The sequence below is a fragment of the Schistocerca serialis genome, chromosome 11 (assembly GCF_023864345.2).
Source record: "Schistocerca serialis cubense isolate TAMUIC-IGC-003099 chromosome 11, iqSchSeri2.2, whole genome shotgun sequence".
Taxonomy (NCBI): domain Eukaryota; kingdom Metazoa; phylum Arthropoda; class Insecta; order Orthoptera; family Acrididae; genus Schistocerca; species Schistocerca serialis.
Window position 1 is genome coordinate 81938096 of NC_064648.1, and position 26240 is coordinate 81964335.

At 39.4% G+C, this 26240-nt stretch overlaps 1 protein-coding gene across 6 annotated transcripts in view; it reads left to right on the forward strand.

Moving 5' to 3' along the window:
- The window catches only part of LOC126427048 (zinc finger protein 3 homolog), a 580742-nt gene that overhangs the window by 368304 nt on the left and 186198 nt on the right, over window positions 1–26240 (forward strand). For 5 of the 6 annotated variants that reach the window (XM_050089220.1, XM_050089221.1, XM_050089217.1 and 2 more), the window contains exons 2-4: window positions 1274–1360; window positions 8079–8141; window positions 21358–21447. In XM_050089220.1, coding sequence (XP_049945177.1) covers window positions 1292–1360; window positions 8079–8141; window positions 21358–21447 — 222 coding nt within the window. In that variant the 5' untranslated portion in view covers window positions 1274–1291. The remainder of the gene's footprint in view (window positions 1–1273; window positions 1361–8078; window positions 8142–21357; window positions 21448–26240) is intronic. The other variant, XM_050089219.1, reaches the window with a different exon arrangement.

The following is a 26240-nucleotide window of genomic DNA, read 5'->3' on the forward strand; positions in this document are numbered from 1 at the left end:
GGAAGGAATAGGGACAGTAAGAGTTCACTGTAATCTGATCTGTAGTTCGCCCGGGTTGTAGCGCAAACAGTTGTACTGCCAATACATTAGATTCGTTAGCACACGTAATACTGAGTATCAGGGATTGGTTATGTTGGTATGAAAGATAATGCTGTAGAGCGAATTCATGGTGTTGCGTTTTCCATGGATTTTCAATGTGCCTATGTGCTCCATAGTTTAGTAAATAGTGATAACTGTTGTTTGTAGTAATGTGCACGTTTCACTCTATGGAAGGATATGGGAAATGTAATTTACTCTGTAAGGCCTAATGGGTATGTGCAATTGCCATCGACAAAAGCATCCCAAAACCACAGAACATTGTCATGGGTACGCTTATGAGAAAGTAATTTCACTAAATCTTGTTAGAGGAATTTAATAAGTGTTAAATCTAGACAGTCAAGGATCATTTATTTTTCCATGCAACGTTCAGGCAGCAGTGTGTGTTTTTTAGTGACTGGGTAAAGATTGCAGCATTACGCTATATTGAGTTGATAATGTTGAATATAGATGACTGTATAAGGAAACTGTTGTTAAAAATACATACTAAACTGACTGAAAAAGAAGAAAGTTCTGTCTGTATGGGTGGATTTTCATGTTTTGCTTTTTTTAATACCATGAGCAAATGTGGGTTTATAGATTGATTGAAGGTGCAGCCAGTATCATTGAGAAATAATTCTTTTCTGTCCTTGCATACGTTGCTAAGAACATAATTATAAACCTCTTACATTATTCTGTATTTTAAGGAATTTGCAGGATACATTGACAGGCTTAGATATAGCCCAAGACTCATTTTAATCTTTTATTCTTCATATGTAAAATTGTCTACAGTAAATAGATTTGTCTGGTAAATTCACTTTATCTTAGTAGCTTCACATGACACTTAGAAATTTATGTGGAAAAAGCAAGATATGTCAGCTACCATATTCAGAATAGGATTGTATACCACAAGCAAATGCTACTAACAGCAGTAACTGTAAGTCACTTGTTTCCATTGTGTGTGGTTTTTGTTTTCTGTCAAATTGAGTTATGTTTTCCATTAATGACAGTGAGGCTTCAGAGTCCTTATCACCAGCAAATTGTAAATCAGTTCTTTTTATTAGGTTTTTTGTTCCTCAGCCAGTTTTAAATTTTTAATATGCATTGACTCGTTTGCTGCAGCCAGAAAATGCTGCCTGTGCACTATGTTGAATAGTAACAATTTAAACAAAATCACTTTTGCTTTCTTGATTTTCAGTGGATTAGGAGAGCACTCATGGACTCCAAGGGAACTAGTTGGCTGAAAAAAGAGAAGAATGAAGTATATGCTGAACCAGGCTCCTTCGTAAATAGCTTCTTGTGTTTTTTACCATTGTTTCATTAATTTCTGTGTGCCATGTGGTGTGTAAACAAGCAGATTACCTTCCCTGTTGTTTGTCAGATGAAATATTTGGTACTGGCTGTTGGTTTTGATTCTTGACCAAACGAAGTTGTGACTCTTGGCTGTGCAACATATTTGCAATGGATTGGTATCTTGTAGTATATAATGCTGCTCTCCAATATTTAGTTTGTTTTAAAATTTCTGTAGCTTATTGTTAGTGTGATGTTGGTGTGCCAGTAGTTAATGATCACAGTTTTGTTGTCTACTAGGAAATTGTCACATGTTCTTGAATTATTGTGGTGTTTGCAATCACCTGTTACAAATTAATTTTCTACTTTGATATTTAGTTTGTTGTGTTGTTAATGTCTAGATTTGTTCCTTTCTTAGAAAGTGGTATTATTAATGGATATGATGAAGTAATATTTGAGTAGGACTTTACGTGCTAGAGTGCAGATGATTCAGCTGCTACTGTAGATCAGTTGTATGGCTTGCTGGATGAATTGATCAGATGCTCTATTTGTGGTCAGTTTTTAAGTTGAGCATATTTGATTTCTCAGACAAGAGGGATATATATCTGTGGATTTATTGCAAAGATAATATTTGGCAGTCTATTTGTCATGGTGCCTGATGGAGAAATTTAAACTCATGGCCTACAATATTGTTTTCCGGGTGCATTATTTTTGCTATTGCTCATCTAATTGGTTTTATGCACTCAGTGTTCTTGTTAGCAATATTACTGTTCTTCATCAGTTTTTGATTTGGGGGTAGATATTCAGAATCTATTAAATATAGGGAAGTGGTAGGTGACAGAGCTGTTGTTGAAATCCTTTGAGGAGCTTAAATACTATTAAATGAAAGAGTAGTTGGTAGTGTAATTTACAACCCTAAGAAGGAAATTGTGGTAATGCTGATACTGAAAGAGTAAAGGAGTGTTACAGTTTTAACTACGGAATGTTTGCAATGCTCTTTAACCAGTAGATTTTCACATTACCACTCTAAATATTTGGTAACACACAAATTACTTAAATGTTAGTATACTGACAGTTAAACTGTGTAGGCTCAAATATGACACATCTGTAACACACAACATATGCCTACAGATTTGGTGCTCATAAAAGAAATAATTATAGCAGAATGTCACTGTCAGCTTCTGGCAAATTAAAACATGCTAAAGCTACTGTTAGAGCTCACTTCTTGATTCAGTATTTCTGAGATCAGCTGGATTTGAAGTTCCCAGTGTGTGACCATCAACATTCTACGGATAATTCTCTCCTCATTAACTCATTTTGAAAATATATTGTTCATTCCTTTCTTCATCAAAGTGCTGTAATTAATTTGTGTTTTTGTAGCTAGATCAAGGAAGAAAGCCTTTGTACTTTGAAAGGGCACGGCCGACTTCCTTCCCCATCCTTCCCTAATCTGATGAGACCAATGACCTCGCAGTTTGGCCTCTTCCCTTGAACAATCCAACCCCTAACCCCTTTGTACTTTTAATGTCTCACTTACCTTTCTTTCTATGAACTTGAACTTGGTGTGTGTAGTGTCTTGCTCATATTCAGGATGTTCATTCTTCTCTTGGTACTGTAGGTCTAGCATTGATCTCAAAATGTAAGCAGTTGGTAAAGGCAAGTCATCGTAGATTTAGCACACATGCCTTTGGTGTTCGTCTTCTTATCACTTCTTTTTGGAACAACTACAGAAGTGACGACTACAATGCACTTTCATATCATGTGATACATCTTTATTGTAAATGTATCTGTTTTTCCATTAGCTCAAAGCTGTGTGACTGAGCAGTCGCTGTTCCAGCTTTTCATGTGAGGTTGTATCTGAACTGGTCCACCAGTGAAAGCAAAACTCAGTTGCCGACAACTCAGGTGCCTCAGTTACATTTTCCAAAGAACAGAGGAAGTAGAATCAAACACAGAAAATGTCAGGATAGAATAATGGTATACAAGGGATACATTTGTACTCAACACATTGAGGAGGCCTTTGGTTTCAGGTAGGTAGAATCAATTGACTGCTAAATATGTAAGCTTTTGGACAAAGTTATTCATATGAAGTACAGAACAACACTAGATCATGAATACATCTAATGCAAGCAGAAATCTGTTGGCAGGACTGGTGACGTAAAGAGGTGCTGTGGGGTGGGAAGTGAGGGATAGCAGGGTAGGGGTGGAGGTGATGCTGTGTTGACTGTGGGATTGGTCAAGGACATAGGGTGACAGAATATGGCTTCTAGGTGCAGTATTGGGAGGCTTTACGGTGGCGGGGGGGGGGGGGGGGGAGAGAGTTGTGGGGCAGGTGTGTGCACTGCTCAGTGCTAGAATGAGAGCATGGTAGGGAATCGGTGGGGCGGAGCAAACAGACTAGCAAACATTGACGCTATGGGGGGTTATGGGGATGAGTGGTATGTTGTAGGAAGAGTTTCCATTTTGTACAATTTAGGAAAGTGCTATCATCCTCTATGATCACAACCCCCAACACACATGACTTTGTCACTGAGCAGTACCTTCCTCAGTGTCTGACTGTCTCCTAACCTACGGCCCATTCCTGGTCGCCATGTCCAACTACATTCTCACACACAGTTACTTCTCTATTGAAGGGATTGCCTACAAACAAATCTGCAGTACATCAAAGGCCAACTGTATGTCACCATGTTCTGAAAATTTATTCGTAGGCCACCTCGAGGATTCCTTACTAACCACCCAGAATCACAAACTGCTCACCAGATCAAGATTCATTGATGACATTTTTGTGATCTTCTTGGTTTGTTTATTGAACTTGATCTGATTAAGTCCATCAGACCCTCTATTAAATTGGACCATGGTTTCCCTTTTTATATCATATTTTTCTGAAACTAAGTTTTAATATGGCTAATAGTATTACAATGATTTGAGTGTCTGAAGTAGCAGTGTCAGTGAATAATACTACGAACTAAAAGTTAATACTGGCAGTACTTCTACTTCTGCAGTTGCTACCACTAGTGGTTCTGGTAGTGGTGGTGATGAAAGAATTTGTAGGTGTGCAAGGTAGACTTTTTCTGGTGCAGAGTGTTACGGGGAAAGGAAATGTAAGGAGACTCCACCAGCTAAGAATATTGGGAAACAACGTGGTTTGAATCAAATGCCAAGGCTCACACTGAGGCGTGCACAGCCTAAAATTTCCTTTACAGCCTGTTCCCAGAAACGGAATTCCCATGCCTTGTCTTGTCAGTCACAAATACAGAATCGTCTGATTCCACCCATCTGCTTTGACACATGACGTCACAAATATGGCGGAAACGACCATACACTAAGACTCCAATATGGCGCCTATGATGTCATTACATAAACATGACCACTAACACGAAAATACAATTAAAACCAACACACACATTCCACAAAAACCCAAGGAAACTAACGGGGACTAGTGTAGCAGGGGATACAACCCGTCGGCTTTGGACAATGACGTCACAAGTCGCCAAACGAGAAGCGATTCTTCTTAGTGTTGTAGCTCCCTTCAGTAGCTGATAAGTGTTTTTTGGCTTTTAAAAAAAAATCTCACGAGATAGAGTAAACAAATCCACTTTATTAAGCAATCAGTAAAAAAAAACGAAACTGAAACATAACAGCAAAAGTGAAAATGGTAAACTGCTCTCTGGCGACTTGTGACGTCATTGTCCAAAGCCGACGGGTTGTATCCCCTGCTACACTAGACCCAACTAACGGGACAAGTGTGGGAAATTGGGGGTTTTTGGGTGGGGACAAAGTAAATAAAAACAAATTTACACACACCACCATACTAAACCACACAAAACGACAAAAAAAGGCACAAAACTACTCAAATTCCACTAAACACAATATACAGTGGAATCGGACATTTCGCTTGATCTACGTAGCTCAACAGCAGCTCCCGATCCCACAAATTGGAATCGAACATTTCCCTTCACCTGTTATCCTTAAGACACCTCCACATATAGCCATCCCTGATCAGAGATGCCAGAAGTTTAGTAAACCACATTTCTTCACAACATACTGAACACTTCAAGACTTCATCCAAAAATCCGAATAGTTGAAGAAATTTTATTAGAGACAATGCACTGTCCCCCATCATCGCTGACAACCAAAAACTGTTGACCCTGCCAGTCATATCCATACCTACCAAAGACATAAAAAAAGCAGTTTACCAAAATTAACACACGCCAATAAAAAAAAGTAACATTGACATAAGAAAACCAAAATTGTTAACTCCCTGAAAAATATTCCGCTGAAAGCACAGTCACTACAAATACCACACACGTGCAATGCTACCATGCAAATGAACATCATACGCCACGTAACACGCTACCCATAAACACACCACCAGAGAGAACCACCAACCGCAACAATACACCACCTATAAACTCGCCACACATGCAAACTAAACCAAAAACATCACCTAACACACCACTCATGAACACACCACTAGAGAGCACCACCGATCACATCAGAACACCTACAAATACGCCACTCTCACAAACTAAATTCCACACCGCCATGATGTCAAACACCACAATAGCCTTAAGTCACGGGTCAAAGCCGACAGGTGGGATCGGACACTTTGGTCGACCCCTATCTCCCACATACTCCTAGAGTAGCACTCGCCTTGCAAGTCAGTACTACCCATGACTGAAGCAACTGAATCACATTTTCTGTCGGGATTTACCCTGCCTCGCATGCCTTGAAATAGGGAATAATCTCTCCACCCTTCACACAGTTGTTTTGTCTCCAATTGAACTGATAAGATATTCTTGCTCATCGCTACTCCAGCCCTGCTTCCAACCTCTTGCCTCATGTCTCATATCCCTGAAACAGAGCTACATGCAGGACATGCATGTTTCCTGCAGCCCTGTCAGACATCTGCAACACAAAGGCAGGGCTACCTGTGAAAGCAACCCTGTGATTGGCAACTACCCACCTGCAGCCACTGTGCTGTATCCTACGTAGGCATGACAACTAAATCGCTCTGTCTGCAGGAGTGACCAGTGGCAAAGTGTGGCCAAGAAAGCTGGACCACCCACTTGCTGGAAGTGCCCCCAGCATGATGTGGTTCACTTCAGTGACTGCTTCACAGCTTGCTCCAACTGGATTCTATGTTCTAACACAACATATTATTTCCTGTAACCTCTCTAGACTCAGCCTATGCTAGTCCATGTCCTCTACCCATGTCCCCTTTCCCTGCTCTCAATTCAGCACCACACACACACACACACACACACACACACACACACACACTCTCTTCTTTCCTCCCAGTGCAATTACTATTTTCCCTTTCTCAATTTCTCTCCTCCCCTTCCCCTCCCACAGTACAGCTTCCCAAAACTACCTTTAGCAACTCATACTGTCTCTGCCACATCCTTGCGTGCTATCACAGAGAACACATTATCTTCCCCCCACCCCTCCTCCCACTTTTACACTGCTATCCCTCTCTCGCTGCCCTGTGCCTCCTCATATCTCACAACCCACCCTAACAGATGGTTGCTCATACCAAAAGCAGATGGTCATTCCCAGTTCCTGGAGACAGTGGCCATGTGTGTGTTTGTTGTGTTCCTGTGAATGTGTTCTCTATTTCAGAAGGGCTTTGTCCAGAACCTCAATTTTTTTAATACTGTTTCATTGTATTTGTCTGCAAGTCAGTATAGAAAGTAAACATGCCAAATTTCAAGTTAATGGGAAAGTGAACCGGAAAAAACACTGGGTGTTGTGTGCTGCCCTTAGGTTAGTTAGGTTTAAGTAGCTCTAAGTTCTAGGGGACTGATGACCATTGCTGTTAAGTCCCATAGTGCTCAGAACCATTTGAACCATTTTTTTTGGAAAAAACACACCAACCAAATCTGCAAGAAAAGTCCTCAAGATTGTTCTACCTCGTGTGTAAACTGAGAGGAGTGTTTGGTTCAGATATGTGTTAATTCCCGTGATATCAGTAACATAAAAAAAAGGTCCGTGTGATATGCTAGGTGGAACATACAGTGCCATCTGTATTTTGTTTACCAGGCTTAGAATGCTACTGGTTTTTGATATCTCTGTGACTCTGCTGTTGGCATCAGGGAGAATGTTAAAGAATGTGTTCCCAGAAAGCAGTTTACAAACAAGATACTGTAAGTAATGCAAAAATCCACATCCCAAAACATAGGCTAGCAAGAACAGGAAACTCTCAGTAAGTGAATGGCCTCAAAAATCTTACTTATTATTCCCTCCCTGCTTCATCCACATCATTTTAATATTTCAAATTAAAACTGTGTGATTGGCTGATAGGAAATTCATGTTGCAATTAGTTGTATGATATGGGTATTGTTGATTTTAATATTAAAGATTCTAGTTGTACCCACTGATTTCATTACACTACTGTTTTTTTGTATGATGTGCATTTCGTATAAAATAGTTAATGATAAGTAAATAAAGATTATGGAAGTAGGAAATATGATTGACAATAGCAGCATAGGAAACTGAAGTACAAGATGCTAATAAATTTTCAAATATGTTGTCACTGATGATTGAAATGCACCTTACTGACTGTCACCGAGAAGGCCACTCTCTGAAAAAAATGAGTCATTTATTCTTTAGAAGTGTCATAGACTTACAATATGTGATACTTGTTTGTAATATATCTAAAATTGTCTTCTTAAAAGAACTCCTTGCAGATATTTCTTTACTATTCTCCACAGGTTCAGTTACACACATCTACCATGAAATTAAAAGAAGAATTGGATGAGAAAGTGAACCAACAGGTAAGTCCAGAATTTGTGTGACTGTATGAAATTAAGCAGTGTTATGTTATGGCTTAGTTTTGGTGAATATAATATAGATTGGCTTGATGCACTTGTCCATGTTAGTCTACCCTCTATAAACCTCTTAATCTCTGATGACTGTCACCTACTACATCCATTCGAACTTGCTTCTTGTCTTCATGCCATAGTCTCCCTCTACACTTTTTACCCTCACATATCCCTCCATTACCAAATTGACTATCCCTAGATGCCTCAGAATTGGTGCTATTAACAGGTCCCTTGTGTTAGTGAAATTGGTCCCTATGTTCCTCCATTTGTTTCATCTACCCATCAAATCTTCAGCATTCTTCTGTAGCACATTTCAGATGCTTCCATTCTCATCTTGTCTGAATTGCCTATCATTTATGTTTGACTTCCATACAGGGCTGCACTGCGAATATCTTCAGAAAGTACTTCCTAACACTTAAATTTATATGAGATGTGAACAGTCCTCTTTATTAGGCACATGTTCATTGATATTGCTAGTCTTCACTTTATTTCTTTCTTACTTCGGCCATTGTCAGTTACTTTGATGCCCAAATAGCAAAAGTTGTATACTACTTTTACTGTCTCATTTTCTAGTCTAAACTCAACATTGCCTGATTTATTTAAGCTAGAATCCATTGCTTTTATTGATGTATGTCACACAATCTCCTTTAGTGGTGATATCCAATTTTACTGTTCCGAGTTTTACCTCCCACACATCCCTTCATTGACAGTTTCAAGATGCCTGTTTTGTTTGATAGAATTACATTGTCATTTGTAAACACACAGTTTGCTCTACTTTCTTCCAGATTTCCTTTGTGTCTTCGTCGTACAGAGTGCATATCAGATGTAGGCTACAAGCCTGTCTCATTTCCTACTCAATGCTTCCCTTTCATGTCTTTAAAGTCTTACAACTGGTGCCTGGTTTCTGTGAAAGTTGCAGACAAACTTCTGCTTCCTGTCTATTTATTCTGCTGCTGCCCAAATTCCAAAGAGTGCAGTCAACTCCACATTCTCAAAAGCATTTCAGTAAATCTGCAAAAGCTGTAAACACAATTTTGTCTTTCTTTAACTCGTCTCAGGTAAGCCATAGTATCAGTATTGCCTTGTGTTACATGCTCTTAGTATCCAAAGTGATCTTATGTAAGGTTAACCCTCTAAAAGCTTTTCCATTCTTGCAAGCGTGATATCTGATGGTCTGATAGTATTCACACCTGTTATCAGCTGCCTTTCTTCGAATTTGAATTACTACATTCTGGTTGATGTATAACTTTGTTAGCTATCTCGTATCTTGCACAAAAGTGGAATAATTTTGTCATGGATGGCTTTCCCAAGTATCCCAATAATTCTGAGGGAATGTCATCAACTGCAATGCCCGCATCTCGTGGTCGTGCGGTAGCATTCTCACTTCCCACGCCCGGGTTCCCGGGTTTGATTGCTGGTGGGGTCAAAGATTTTCTCTGCCTCGTGATGGCTGGGTGTTGTGTGATGTCCTTAGGTTAGTTAGGTTTAAGTAGTTCTAAGTTCTAGGGGACTGATGACAATAGATGTTAAGTCCCATAGTGCTCAGAGCCAATGTCATCAACTGCAATGGCCTTGTTAAGACTTTGCTCTTTCAGTGTTGTATCAAATTCCGGCCATATCATAATATCTCCAGTCTTGTCTACAACTACTTCCTTTCCCCTTTCTGGAGCAAGTTTGTTCCCCTTTGCCTTACAACCATTCTTGTTTAGCCATATTCCACGTTCTGTTAACATCATTCCAGTAATGTCTGTATTCCCTTTTGTGTATTTTAATAGCCACATGTTTGTATTTTCTCTTCTCATCAGTTAAATTCAGCATCTCATGAGTTGTTAAGGTATTTGTACTAGGCCTTACTTTTTACCTATGTTTCCTCCTGCCTTCACTGTTTCATCTCAAAGCTGCCTATTCATCACCCAGTGTATAATTACCCTCTATTTATCACTTGTTGCCTAATGCTCATTTTCAAACTATCAATGATTTTTGGTTCATTCAACTTACCCAAATCCCATGTACTTAAATTCTACTTTTACCATTTCAACATTTCTCTCCAGTTAATAAAAACAACTCTAGCCAGAGTCCACATCTGTCACTGGAAATGTTGTGTAGTGTACAATCCTATTTTGAAATCTTTGTTTTTGACATTACATAATCTGCTTGAAACCTTTTGGTTTCTCCATGTTATTCCACATACACAAGCTTCTTTCATGATACTTGAAACAAGTGTTTGCAGTGACTAATTTGTGCAATGTGCAAAATTCTACCAGGGAGCTTCCCCCTTTCAGTCATTTATGCCATTCGATGTTCTCTTAACTATTGTGCATCCTGTTCCTACTATTGAATTTCATTACCTTCTAGAATTGGCTTTAGTCTTCCTTAGCTATTGAATAATTACTCATCAAACTTTTCCCTATTCCATTCTTCTGCTGCTCTGGTTGCCATACAAATTTCTACCACTGCTGTATTTCCTTCATGCCTACATTGCTGTTAATAATAGCTTACTCATGTTCCTATTTTCTTGCTCATTACTACGGCTCTCCCTGCATGACTCCTATTTGATTTTTTTGTGCATAATCCTGTACTGACCTGACCAGAAGTATTGTCCTTTCTGCCACTGCACTTCAGCTCTTACTACAACTGAATATAACCTGTAAATTTTTCCTTTTCAAAGTCTCTAACCTTCCTAGGCTGTTGTCGTCGTCGTTGTCAGTTCAGAGACTGGTTTCGTGCAGCTCTCCATACTATCCTAACCTCTGCAAGCTTCTTCATATCAAAGTACGTACTGCACATCTTTCTGAATCTGCTTAGTGTATTCATCTCTTGGTCTCTCTCTTTGACTTCTACCCTCCACACAGCCATCCTATACTAAATAGGGGGTCCATTGATGCCTCAGAACATGTCCTACCAACAGATACCTTCTTCTAGTCAAGTTATGCCACAAATTCCTCATCTCCCCGATTCTATTCAGTACCTCCTCATTAGTTACATGATCTACCTATCTAATCTTCACCATTCTTCCATAGCACCACATTTCAAAAGCTTCTATTCTCTTACACACACACACACACACACACACACACACACACACACACACACATGTGCAGGGAGCTGAGACCACACTGCCAATCTGTGCTCCCAGTTCTCTGAGACTGCGTGCGAGTGAGTGTCTACTGCTGACAAAGGCCTTAATGGCCGAAAGCCTTAATTGTGTGAATCTTTTTATTGTGCCTATCGTGAATCAGCATCACTGCTGTATCATGAGTAGCGACTTTCCTTCTCTGGTATGGTTACATTCCATCCTGGATTTTCCATTGTTTGATGTTTGCTTCTATTCTCTTCTTGTTTAAACTGTTTGTCATCCATATTGTCGATTTCCATCATACAAGAGTACACTCCAAACAAATACTTACAGATAAGACTTCCCAACACTTAAATCTATACTCGATGTTAACAAATTTGTCTTCTCGGGAAAAGCTTTACTTGCCATTGCCACCCTACATTTTATATCCTGTGTACATTGACCATCATCAGTTATTTTGCTCCCCAAATAGGAAAACTCATATACTACTTTGTGTCTCATTTCCTAATATAAATCCCTCGGCATCACTGATTTAATTCGACTACATTCCATTATCCTCATTTTGCTTTTGTTGATGTTCATCTTATATTCTCCTTTCAAGACACTGTTCCTTCTGTTCAACTGTTCTTCCAGGTACTTCACTGTTTCTGACATAATTAAAATGTCGTCGGCAAACGTCAAAGATCTTATTTCTTCTCCATGGATTTTAATTTCTGCTCAGAATTATTCTTTTGTTTTCCTCACAGCTTGCTCAGTATACAGATTCAATACCATCAGGGATAGGCTACAACCCTGTCTCACACCCTTCCCAACTGCTCTTTCCCTTTCATGCCCCTCGACTCTTTATAACTGCCATCTAGTTACTGTACAAATTGTAAATAGCCTTTCGTTCCCTGTGTTTGATCCCTGCAACATACAGAATTTGAGAGAGAGTAATGAAGTTAAAATTGTCAAAAGGTTCCTTCAAGTCTGCAAATGCTAGAAATATAGGTTTGCCTTTCCTTAATCTGTGTTGTAAGACAAGTTGTAGGGTCAGTACTGCCTCATGTTTTCAAACATTTCTATGGAATCCAAACTGATTTTTCCCAAGGTCAGCTTCTACGAAGGTCAGCTTCTACCAGTTTTTCCGTTCATCTGTAATGTATTCGTGTTAGTATTTTGCACCCATGACTTACCAAACTAATAGTTTGGTTATTTTCACGTCTGTTAAAACCTTCTTTCTTTGTGAGTGGAATTATTATATTCTTCTTGAAGTCTGAGGGTATTTCACCTATCTCCTACATCCTAGTCACCACATGGTACAGGTCTGTCAGGGCTGGCCTTTCGAAGGCTATCAGTAGTTGTAATGGAATGTTGTACACTTTCAGGGCCTTGTTTCGACTCAGGTCTGTCACTGCTTCATCAAATTTTTCATGCAGTATCATTTCATCTTCATCTACATCCTGTTCTATTTCCATGATATTTCCCTCGAGTATATCACCCTTATATAGACCCTCTATATAATTCTTCCACCGTTCTGCTTTCTCTTATTCGCTTAGAACTGGTTTTCCATCTGAGCTCTTGATATTCATCCAAGTGCTTCTCTTTTCTCTAAAGGTCTCTTTAATTTTCCTGTAGGCAATATCTATCTTACCCCTAGTGATATATGCTTATCCTACTAAGATATGTAATACTCCACACTCAGACATATAGACTGCCTGGCCTGCTTTTCCTGATAACATCCTCCTGAGTAGACTCTGCCTGGAGATCTGAATGGGGGACTATTTTACCTCCTGAATATTTTGCCTAAGCTAATTTCGTGCAATAGAACTGCATGCTCTTGAGGAGAAAAACAGAGAGAGCTACAGTTTCGCTTTGCTTTCAGCCATTTGCATTATTGGCACAGGAAGTTGGTTAATGCTACAAGGCCAGGTCAGTTGATAATCCAGACCATTGCTCCTGCAACTGCTGGAAAGTATTTTGCCCCTCTTGAGGATCCGTGTTTAAGTTTGATATCTCCTCAGATAATACTTATTTGTGTTAGCACCTAACACTGTTTTCAATGTTGTTGACATGCAAGCAACCCTACCTCGGCAGTGTCCATGGTTCATTTGGGGTGAGGACTGTGAACTATTGTCTAAAGTGCTGTCTCTGAGCAGGAGCAATAGTTCTAGCATGTATATCTGTAGAATTACTTCATTATCTATATGAAGATAAATTACAATTCTGTGAGACTGCATTGGTACACGTACAAACAAACAGATGAAAACTGTTGCTATGTCTCAGATTTGAGGCTGTAACTCCTAGTTTAAGGATCAGTTACTTAAACTATTAGCCTAACCAAGCATGCCTCCAGGGCTGCCAAGGGGATTTCACTTGTGTGTCCTCATAGATTTTTGTCTTAGGTTCAGGATTTGAAGGTCAGTGGCCAGCCAATTATTTGGTAAAGCAGCATGATACCGTTCTCCATAAAAGTAGAAACAAGAAATGCATTTGGCAATTGAGTGATTTGTGAGTGCTGGCAAGTGTAAAAAATGTATTGTATAGTTGTCTGTAGCTGAGTGCATAGGATAATATTATGTTGTTGTTGTTGTTGTGGTCTTCAGTCCTGAGACTGGTTTGATGCAGCTCTCCATGCTACTCTATCCTGTGCAAGCTTCTTCATCTCCCAGTACCTACTGCAACCTACATCCTTCTGAATCTGCTTAGTGTATTCATCTCTTGGTCTCCCTCTACAATTTTTACCCTCCACGCTGCCCTCCAATACTAAATTGGTAATCCCTTGATGCCTCAGAACATGTCCTACCAACCGATCCCGTCTTCTGGTCAAGTTGTGCCACAAACTTCTCTTCTCCCCAATCCTATTCAATACTTCCTCATTACTTATGTGATCTACCCATCTAATCTTCAACATTCTTCTGTAGCACCACATTTCGAAAGCTTCAATTCTCTTCTTGTCCAAACTATTTATCGTCCATGTTTCACTTCCATACATGGCTACACTCCATACAAATACCTTCAGAAATGACTTCCTGACACTTAAATCTATACTCGATGTTAACAAATTTCTCTTCTTCAGAAACGCTTTCCTTGCCATTGCCAGTCTACATTTTATATCCTCTCTACTTCGACCATCATCAGTTATTTTGCTCCCCAAATAGCAAAACTCCTTTACTACTTGAAGTGTCTCATTTCCTAATCTAATTCCCTCAGCATCGCCCGACTTAATTTGACTACATTCCATTATCCTCGTTTTGCTTTTGTTGATGTTCAATATTATAATAATCATAAAATTGGTGGTTCAGATCACACTAAGTGCTACCAGTTCTTTTAGTTTTATTTACATTCCATATGTAAAACAAATAGTAATTTTAATTCGTGCTGAGTCATACTTTTCCAATAGTTATTTTTAGTTAAAAGTTACATAAAAATGCGGGTATTGTTAAAAAATTACATTTTGGTACAAAAATGGAGAGCATCAAAAAAAAATCTCGCATGAATGTATCAAAATTTTTGTTTTAATATGTCGAATGCCCCCCATGAACGATGGACCTTGCCGTTGGTGGGGAGGCTTGCGTGCCTCAGCGATACAGATGGCCGTACCGTAGGTGCCACCACAACGGAGGGGTATCTGTTGACAGGCCAGACAAACATGTGGTTCCTGAAGAGGGGCAGCAGCCTTTTCAGTAGTTGCACGGGCAACAGTCTGGATGATTGACTGATCTGGCCTTGTAACATTAACCAAAACGGCCTTGCTGTGCTGGTACTGCGAATGGCTGAAAGCAAGGGGAAACTACAGCCGTAAATTTTCCCGAGGACATGCAGCTTTACTGTATGATTAAATGATGATGGCGTCCTCTTGGGTAAAATATTCCGGAGGTAAAATAGTCCCCCATTCGGATCTTCGGGCGGGGACTACTCAAGAAGACGTCGTTATCAGGAGAAAGAAAAGTGATGTTCTACGGATCGGAGTGTGGAATGCCCGATCCCTTAATCGGGCAGGTAGGTTAGAAAATTTAAAAAGGGCAGTGGATAGGTTAAAGTTATAGTGGGAATTAGTGAAGTTCGGTGGCAGGAGGAACAACACTTTTGGTCAGGTGATTACAGGGTTATAAATACAAAATCAAATAGGGGTAATGCAGGAGTAGGTTTAATAATGAATAAAAAAATAGGAGTGCGGGTTAGCTACTACAAACAGCATAGTGAACGCATTATTGTGGCCAAGATAGACACAAAGCCCATGCCTACTACAGTAGTACAAGTTTATATGCCAACTAGCTCTGCAGATGATGAAGAAATTGATGAAATGTATGACGAGATAAAAGAAATTATTCAGGTAGTGAAGGGAGACGAAAATTTAATAGTCATGGGTGACTGGAATTCGTCAGTAGGAAAAGGGAGAGAAGGAAACATAGTAGGTGAATATGGATTGGGGGGAAGAAATAAAAGAGGAAGCCACCTTGTAGAATTTTGCACAGAGCATAACTTAATCATAGCTAACACTTGGTTCAAGAATCATAAAAGAAGGTTGTATACCTGGAAGAATCCTGGAGATACTAAAAGGTATCAGATAGCTTATGTAATGGTAAGACAGAGATTTAGGAACCAGGTTTTAAATTGTAAGACATTTCCAGGGGCAGATGTTGATTCTGACCACAATCTATTGGTTATGAACTGCAGATTGAAACTGAAGAAACTGCAAAAAGGTGGGAATTTAAGGAGATGGGACCTGGATAAACTGAAAGAACCAGAGGTTGTAGAGAGTTTCAGGGAGAGCATAAGGGAACAATTGACACGCATGGGGGAAAGAAATACAGTAGAAGAAGATTGGGTAGCTCTGAGGGATGAAGTAGTGAAGGCAGCAGAGGATCAAGTAGGTAAAAAGACGAGGGCTAATAGAAATCCTTGGGTAACAGAAGAAATATTGAATTTAATTGATGAAAGGAGAAAATATAAAAATCCAGCAAATGAAGCAGGCAAAAAGGAATACAAACGTCTCAAAAATGAGATCAACAGGAAGTGCAAAATGGCTAAGCAGGGATGGCTAGAGGACAAATGTAAGGATGTAGAGGCTTGTCTCACTAGGGGTAAGATAGATATTGCCTACAGGAAAATTAAAGAGACCTTTGGAGAGAAGAGAGCCATTTGTATGAATATCAAGAGCTCAGATGGCAACCCAGTTCTAAGCAAAGAAGGTAAGGCAGAAAGGTGGAAGGAGTATATAGAGGGTTTATACAAGGGCGATGTACTTGAGGACAATATTATGGAAATGGAAGAGGATGTAGATGAAGATGAAATGGGAGATAAGATACTGCGTGAAGAGTTTGACAGAGCACTGAAAGACCTGAGTCGAAACAAGGCCCCGGGAGTAGACAACATTCCATTAGAACTACTGATGGCCTTGGGAGAACCAGTCATGACAAAAGTCTACCATCTGGTGAGCAAGATGTATGAGACAGGCGAAATACCCTCAGACTTCAAGAAGAATATAATAATTCCAATCCCAAAGAAAGCAGGAGTTGACAGATGTGAAAATTACCGAACTATCAGTTTAATAAGTCACAGCTGCTAAATACTAATGCGAATTCTTTACAGACGAATGGAAAACCTGGTAGAAGCGGACCTCGGAGAAGAGCAGTTTGGATTCCCTAGAAATGTTGGAACATGTGAGGCAATACTAACCTTAAAACTTATCTTAGAAGAAAGATTAAGATAAGGCAAACCTACGTTTCTAGCATTTGTAGACTTAGAGAAAGCTTTTGACAATGTTAACTGAAATACTCTTTCAAATTCTGAAGGTGACAGGGGTAAAATACAGGGAGCGAAAGGCTATTTACAATTTGTACAGAAACCAGATGGCAGTTATGAGTCGAGGGACATGAAAGGGAAGCAGTGGTTGGGAAAGGAGTGAGACAGGGTTGTAGCCTCTCCCCGATGTTATTCAATCTGTGTATTGAGCGAGCAGTAATGGCAACAAAAGAAAAATTTGGAGTAGGTATTAAAATTCATGGAGAAGAAGTAAAAACTTTGAGGTTCACCGATGACATTGTAATTCTGTCAGAGACAGCAAAGGACTTGGAAGAGCAGTTGAACGGAATGGACAGTGTCTTGAAAGGAGGATATAAGATGAACATCAACAAAATCGAAACGAGGATAATGGAATGTAGTCAAATTAAGTCGGGTGATGTTGAGGGTATTAGATTAGGAAATGAGACACTTAAAGTAGTAAAGGAGTTTTGCTATTTGGGGAGCAAAATAACTGATGATGGACGAAGTAGAGAGGATATAAAATGTAGACTGGCAATGGCAAGGAAATCGTTTCTGAAGAAGAGAAATTTGTTAACATCGAGTATAGATTTAAGTGTCAGGAAGTCGTTTCTGAAAGTATTTGTTTGGAGTGTAGCCATGTATGGAAGTGAAACATGGACCATAACCATTTTGGACAAGAAGAGAATAGAAGCTTTCGAAATGTGGTGCTACAGAAGAATGCTTAAGATTAGATGGGTAGATCACATAACTAATGAGGTGGTATTGAATAGGATTGGGGAGAAGAGAAGTTTGTGGCACAACTTCACTAGAAGAAGGGATCGGTTGGTAGGACATGTTTTGAGGCATCACGGGATCACAAATTTAGCATTGGATGGCAGCGTGGATGGTAAAAATCGTAGAGGGAGACCAAGAGATGAATACACTAAGCAGATTCAGAAGGATGTAGGTTGCAGTAGGTACTGGGAGATGAAGCAGCTTGCACAGGATAGAGTAGCATGGAGAGCTGCATCAAACCAGTCTCAGGACAGAAGACCACAACAACAACATGTCGAATGATGAAAAAACATGTAATTTTTGCCAAACCATTACAATTCAGTGTTTGTTTAATTTGCAGTTTGTTAGTAGACATGGTAGTTTTTAAAAAGTAGTAGTTCCTGCTAGGAGATTCGAACCAGCAACTTTTTCATTAAGGCACTTTTATGCTATTCTTCCAATTACCAGCAATTGTGTTAATAAATAGGAAATGTTTTGTAGTAGGCAGCACTCAAAGTCTTCTGATCTTCAAAGTCACATTTTTTTAGTTTGGTTACTTTCTAGTGCTGGTTTAGGAAATTGATGTTCCAGCACTAAACTCCAAATACTGTAAGTCTGAAGGAAATTGAAGCGGATGATCTGCAAGATACCCTTCACAGTCAAGTTCTTATTGCCACAGGGAAGTGTCTATAATGGTTAAGGTGGCAGCCCATAAAATGCAAGAAATCCAGGTTTAACTTATCAGTGCAGCCAAAATAAATTTTTACATCTGTTGTTAGACAAATCTCTAATATTAGACAGTCACTAGATCACTATATGAATGTTTCTGATTAGCTTAAATCACCCGGTATTCAAAATTGTATTTGATTGCATTCAGCAGAATAGTGAGTGAATAGAGCAGTCAATTTTACTTGATGAATGACTGTAGGATTCATTTTTATTCATGCAGAGGAACTGTTCTCTTTCCAAAATCATATAGGAGAAGAAAATTATCTGCTGTTTAGGTCTTTAGCTCCAAACATGTTTGCTGTGCCTCTACTTACAACCTGAAATGACCTGTGCATATTTTCTATTCCCATGAAACGCCACTGTTCCATAAAATAACAGTTCCATTGCCAGAGGTGATCCTGCAACATCCACTTTTTTATTTCATCTGATGGCTGCCCTTTCAGGTCTAGTGGTAAATTGTGTAGAAAAAGTTTGGTTTTTCCTTCTCCCTCCTGTCCCCACTTTAGTCAATTTTGTATCTGTCATTTTAGTATCTGTGGTGTAGTAAGAAATGTGAAATGCATTTTTATGTTCTTTAGTGGAGAAAATTTCTAAGGCAAAGCATTGTAATTATGTCTTTTCTGTTACTGTCTTCTGTTCTGCTACCATCTCCATCATTGTCAACTATCAGCTGTAGAGATGTCTTTGATCCTTTTTCTAATGTTTTTGTTCAGAAGTTCTGGGATCTTCGTTTTTTGTTTCGTGTTTTGCAAGATATGATGTTACTTATAAATTAATGGAAGGCCTCTTATATAAGCTGTCTTGGTGGTTCTCATATGTTCAACTTTTGGTTGGCCATGGGGATTCAGGTGATTTAGCTTCATTTGAGTTTGCTGTCATGTAACTATGCAATGTTGTTAACATTTGCAGGTCCTCACTGTATTCCACAACATTCCCCATGCTAGGTTTATTGGGTGTTATGTCATGTCTGATCACTTTACCAGGTTTGTTAGGCCGAAGTATGTTCCTGTCTTCCAGAGTTTTGTTTTTAACAGTAGCAATCTGTGATGCTTCAGTAGTCCAGTGCTCGTGTTCCAATCTCTGTATTTAGAGAATTTATTATTTTGTGCTTGTCTATTACTAACAGAATAAATATTTTCCTGTTGTGTGGTTTTTCTAAACAGTTACACAGGCTAATTTTGGGAAAACATGTCTCTAGATTTTCACAGGAATTTTTGTTTTCACAGCTGTGCTAATGTCACAGGACATGATTTTGAGATGAGAGTTCAGTTTGTCGTCTCAAAATTTAGATCTACATCTTCCATGGATTCTCTAAATGTCTTCAATGAAATGGACAGCATGGCTCATGTTGTCTATATTTGGTCAACCTCATGTCATGTTGTACTTTATTGATGTAATTTTCCTCCAAATCTTTTTCACTGTTTGAATTCATGCATCTTCAATTATGTAGCTGACATGTATATATATCCTGTCACTGCAGTATGATAAAGTATTTTCATTTGTATACAATATTTACCAGACTATTTCTTAAGCATTAATGTACTATGGTGGGTGGATGTTGGAACTCAAATAGTTACTTTTTCCACATCACATTTGACACTTCAAAATTATTTTTTCCTCACATTTGATACTTACCTGCATGCAGATTGCAAATTTCAGTAACATGCAATGAGATAAATGCAGATTTATCTCATTGCCCAGTACTGATTTTTCATGATAATGTATTACTGCCTCTGTTATGTGGTGCATCTTTCTAGTGGGTCCTTGGCATGGAATATCTGATTTTGTAGCTAATTATTTCTAGTTTTCCTACCGTGTTGTGTCCAATGCTACAGTTAGTTAATGAAACTCTGGATCTTGTCTTGAATGCATATACACTTTTCTAAGAGTAAGACGATTGCTTATTGAATGGGTGTGAGGCTAAAAATTTAAGTGTTCTGGGTTCCATCCCAGGCATCATCTGTCACTTTTTCACATGGAAATTGTCTATGTGGAAAACGACAGTTTCCATTCCACTGTGAAGCTCTAGGTCCTCATGTAACTTCCTGTGTCAGTGAGTTCAAATATTGGAGGAAGCCAGTGGTGTACCACATCCAGTAAGACAATGTCTAACAGAGCACTAAGGTGTTAATAACTAACACCAGGTTGTTGAAAGCTTTACTTTTACTTCAGGTTTGCATTAGTTTTTGTGACATTAGACATGTATTTTCCTCAGTACCAAAATTTGGTGACCCACACTTAGATCTGCATTTACGTGCTTATTGTCTTTACAGGTGGTTTTCTGACCTGAAAAATGCATTCTGCATATAACCTGCTAGTTGCTTAGTTTCTTCTTGACCATAGTGCCCTCATTGGCTTTGCAGAGGTACCCTATCATCTTCCACTGAATAACATAGGTCAGAAAATAGGGAGCTGAGATCATCGTAAAATCAAAAAATGTTCTTATTGGAGCCTTCACCTTGGCACATTTATAGGGGAGAGAGAGAGAGAGAGAGAGAGAGAGAGAGAGAGAGAGAGGAAGGAGTAGTAGTAGTAGTAGTAGTAGTAGTAGTAGTAGTACTAGTAGTAGCTGCTTGGCAAGGATGAAATAATTTCTGTTTGGATGATATCTGATGTGTCTACCTCCAAAGTAAACAGAACTTTGATTTCAGATGTTTGTCATGTTTTTCTGACATTTCCTACGTCCTGTAGGACCTCCCCAGTATGAATAAATTGGAATGAAAGTAAATCTAATTTAATGTGACACATTTTCTTGTTACCTAATGCCAGTTAGTGAATACATGTGACCAATAGCTTTTTAGCCCCACTTGATGTGTAACACAAGAACAGAAGCTTTGAATATGCCATTCTTTCTTTTTTCAGTTTCTTGAAGGTCCGCTAAAGATTGTAATGCCTAGTCTCCATATAAAGCAAGACCTAGAACTAAAACAGGAGGATGGCATTGAGCGTGATGTAAGTTTTCACATCAGTGATGTATTGTGCATGAAGTACTGTATGAATATCATGAGATGCATTGGGTGCAGTAAATTCCAATGATCATAAATGATGAATCATTAAAACCTCGGATATTAGCACTTGTCCAGAATTTTTATAGTATTTCAATTGACTGTAGGTATATTGTTCTGTTGTGTAATGGTATTTGAATGAAACTTGTGGAAAACATAAGTTTATTAACAGTAACCCACAGTAATTTTATTGTACATGTAAATAATGAATGCCTCAAATTCGTTCTTGGAACAAATGTACCAAAGATGCCTTCCTTGCAGCAGCTGTCAATTTATTTGTCTCTGTTAGAGTTCTATAATAGAAAAGATGTAAGATGTAGGAGGTAAAGCAATCAACTGTAAGCAGTATGTTATCAGATAAGTATGGTATTTGTCATACTATTTCTTTTCTCTGAAGTATTTAATGAAAAACATACTGCATTACTGGAATTATGTTTGCTCTGTGTAAAGACAATGGGTTTATCCAGTATGCATGACATAAATTTACAGTGTAATGGAACATTGCTTATCCCAAACTGCTTGCAAAGAGAAAACATTGTCATAGCAAGAATCCTTGTAAACAGCATTAAATTTAGCACATTATTGATAGTCTGTGAAATTCAGTATTCATTTAATTAGCTATCACCATAGTGTACTAAATTTAATGCTGATGAAGGTTTCTCAGGTCTTCAGCTGCATGGTAGTGTTAATATCTCGCTACATTTCAGGAATTGTCATACTACCCATCTTATGGCGAAGTGTTCAGATTGGTGGAGAGCGGGTTATTTATATGTGCGGTCACCCCCCTCCACTAGACCTTGGGTAGCCGCGGTGGACCAGTGGCGTGCACACGGTGATGGTGATGAGTCGCCCTTGGCAGCCATGTTTGGTTCTCGGTGTAAGCATTCTGTCTACGTCCCTGGCGGAGGACGTTGACGGGTAAGCTGCCGATGGACTGCCGCTATCGCAGAGTTCCATGCTGCACCGAGTTGAGATCCCTCATCTCTGTTGACCAGATTGTTGTGAAACCTTATTTCTATGGATTCTTAGATAATGCTTTACCAGAAGCCAGATGCTCGGCACTGTACCTTTGTATTTTCGAAGTTGAAAGTGTGTTTTTCATTTATGCTGTATTTTGCTTTGGCTGATTTTTCTGTGTGGCCTAGTCGCACACATGTGATATGTTCTTCACAGCGTTTAGATGTACAGTGCTGTGTTTGCCCAATGTATTGTTCTATGCATTTGCATGGTATGCTTTATACTCCTGGTGTGTTAAGGATCAGCGGGTCTTTGGCAGTACCTAGGAGCTCCCTGTCATTGGTGGTGATTGGAGAACGGTTTTGATATTATATTTGCCAAGAAATAGTGCAATTTTGGCTGAGAGCGGAACTGTGTACGGAAGGAAAGCGAGTCGTTTCTCCTACTTCATCATAATCTGGGGTTCTCACTGCTTCCTTCTTCCTTTTAAGTGCCCTGTTGATCTGCGTTTCACTGCAGTAATTTTGGAGGAAGACTTCCCTCAGGTGTTGCAGCTTGGATGGTTGGCCATCTTAGTTGCAGATGGCATGCGCCCTATGTTCCAGTGTGGTAAGTACTGTTTGGCCAGCTGGAATGGCCGAGGGTTCTAGGCGCTGCAGTCTGGAATAGCACGACCGCTACGGTCGCAGGTTTGAATCCTGCCTTGGGCATGGATGTGTGTGATGTTCTTAGGTCAGTTAGGTTTAAGTAGTTCTAAGTTCTAGGGGACTGATGACCACTGCAGTTAAGTCCCATAGTGCTCAGAGCCATTTAAGTACTGTTTGTCTTTGTGCTGGATGGTGGCAGCTTGTTGCATGAAGGTATAGGTCTGTGTGTCTTATTCCTATGTACTGCATGGCCTAGTGAACCATCTGCCTTCCTCTTAATTAAAATATCAAGGAAGGGGAGGCATAAATTTTCCTCCATCATTATAAATTTGGTGTTAGGATGGATGCTGTTGAGGTGTTCCTGAAACTCATCTAGCACCTGTTTGCCATGTCCGCATATAACACAAGTGTCATCGACATAGCAGAAGAAGTGCTTTGGTTTCTGACTGGCACTTTGAAGGGCCACCTCCTCGAAGTGTTCGATATAGAGGTTTGAATTCACAGGAGCCAGTGGGAAGCCCATGGCCACTTTGTCAATCTGTTCGATGAATTCCCTGTGGTGCTGAAAGTTGGTTGTTGTTAGTGCTTGTTCGAAGAGGCTGACTTTCTGGTTCAAAGTGCTGGGCTAAAAGTGTCAAGGAGACTTGAAGGACACTTTCGTGAAAAGCGGCGTCATGTTGAAGCTCACGAGTAGGTCCTCGATTTGTAGTAGCATGTCCCTGAGTATTTTTACGAATTTGGCTGAGTTTCTCACATGGTGGCGGCAGTGTCCAACAAAGGGTTGGAGCAGTGTTGCTAGGCATTTAGCAAGTCCTTAACTGTGAGAGTTGGAGTCTGCAATCGGTCGAGAGGTACCCCTTCCTTATGGATCTTAGGGAGTCCATAGAGGTGTGGTATTGCTGGCACTCTGGGGTACAGCCACTTCTTTATTGGCTCAGGTAAGCCAGATTTCTGCAGCAGAGCTATCATCTTTCTACTCATCATCAGGCTTGGATCCTTCTTCAGTCTCTTATAGGCCTCGTGTTGTGGCAGCAGGTTTATTTTCTACCGGTACTCGACAGTGCTTAGTAGCACTGTGGCGTTCCCTTTATCTGCTGGTAGGATCGTTATATCACGGTCATCTCTAAGGGACCAGAGAGCTGCTCGTTCTTCCGCAGATACATTATTTGTAGGCAACTGAGATCTGTCGATTATTCTGGAAGTTTCCCACCTGACTTCCTCTGCTTCCTCCTTTGGAAGCCCTTACTGCTTCTTCCACACCACTATAATGTCTCGTTTCAGGTTTGTTCTGGGGATAGGGGCAAAATTCAGTTCTTTCTTGAGGACTGCGATTGTGGCAGTGTAAAGTTCTTTTCCAGCCAAGTTGATCATGGCTCTGATGTCATTCATCTCCTTTTTTGTCAAAAACGTCGCAAGATATCAATGCTACCACCCAGCTGGAGACCGAAGAAACCTTCAACAGTCTTTGCTGGGAAAGCAAACAGTCAAATTTAATGCTGTTTACAAAAATTTGTAACACTTAGTAGAAATCTATTCTTTGTAACAGTATCCAGCTCTGTGGACTAAGATCAGTTGTGGTGAATATTGGAATTTTTACTGGGTAGACGTGATTGGAAAATGAAAAGAAGGGAACTGAAACATTTCAGATGTGAGATTAGAGAATGGCACTGAAAATTAAGTGAACTTACAAGGAATATGGAGTCCTCAGTAGAACTGTTAAGGAAAGAAATGTACAGAACATGCTGACTAAAAGAAGGGACAGGATGATATGGTAAGTGTTAAGACATCAGGTAGTGAACTAGTCAGATGTTTCCATGTCACTTGGGGAAAAATGCTACTATTACACATATCAAATAGGAACTTTAGATGAGTGTAGTTAATTTTTATGTTAGTTACATAGTCAATAGTGGCACCTCATCACACATTTGCAACTCTAAACTAGTAGATAAAGAAGTGCTTTTTTGAGGAGGATATGGTGTAATTCAGTACACAGCAAGATTTGGACAATGTACTATTTATTCCAATATATATCTTGCAAAATGAGTGTGGCAACAAAATAGGAGGCATTAGAGCTAATATAGATGCTTCCTGGCAATTGTTCTCCCCCAAACACCACCTTGTTATGGAGTAGGAAAAGGTGAAGTAATGGATGTAGTGGTACCAGTTGTACGCTCTTCCATGCAACATTGGGTGACTAGTCTGGTGTAGATGTAGGTGTACAAAGAATTGGATATTAATAGGCAGGGATATGGACTGTAATCACACATTTATTATGAGAGAATAAGGAACCCATTTCTTAAAGATCACAGTACTCAGAGACAATGATTGCACAGCACTGTGAGGGTGTTGAAAAACATGATCATTGTTCAAGTGTGTTCAACATAATACTTGATAAATTAACAGTGATACATTGAATGGGAAAATCTGTGCTTGGCACTGGCATAGCAAATTCCAGAACTAAAATGGTTGTCCATAGCATGCATGAAAGTTGGTCTGTCGAGCATTACCTGAGGAAACAGGTTGAGAACTGTTGACACATGGGTACAAGCTACAGCTGAATTTAAAGCACTAGAACATTAGTAGATCAATAACATTGAAATTATGAAAATGATCGTGTGTAAAATCACAATCTACAGTAAAATTAAAACTGAGGCTTGTGATCTATACTGTCCCCAAAAGTACTTTGGTATTGATACTAGAGCAGGAACACATGGAGATGCAAAATGCAGTTGCCTTATTCTTCCTCGACTGTTCGTATGATCTGACATTTCATTGAACACACCCTAATTTGCATACTAATCAGTGTAAAAAGGTGGAAGTGGGTTCTGGAAGAGTTGCACTACATTCTCATTTTAGATTTCTTTGTGGCAATAAATTTTTAGTTTTATATGCTGAATATTTTCGAAAATCCATTATCTAATGTTCCTGAAAATTTGAGTCGTAGGGAAACTTCGTTACTGAGTTCAAAAGACCCAATTGTGTTAACAAAATACTTAGAATATACCTTATTTTCAACAGCTCCAAACTCTGTCAGACATGTCTAACGTCAGATTAATTTAAATTAAATATTATGTGTGATGCTCTGCTCATGTGATAAGGTATCAGTCATCTGTTTTGTTGAGAGAAACACAGCACA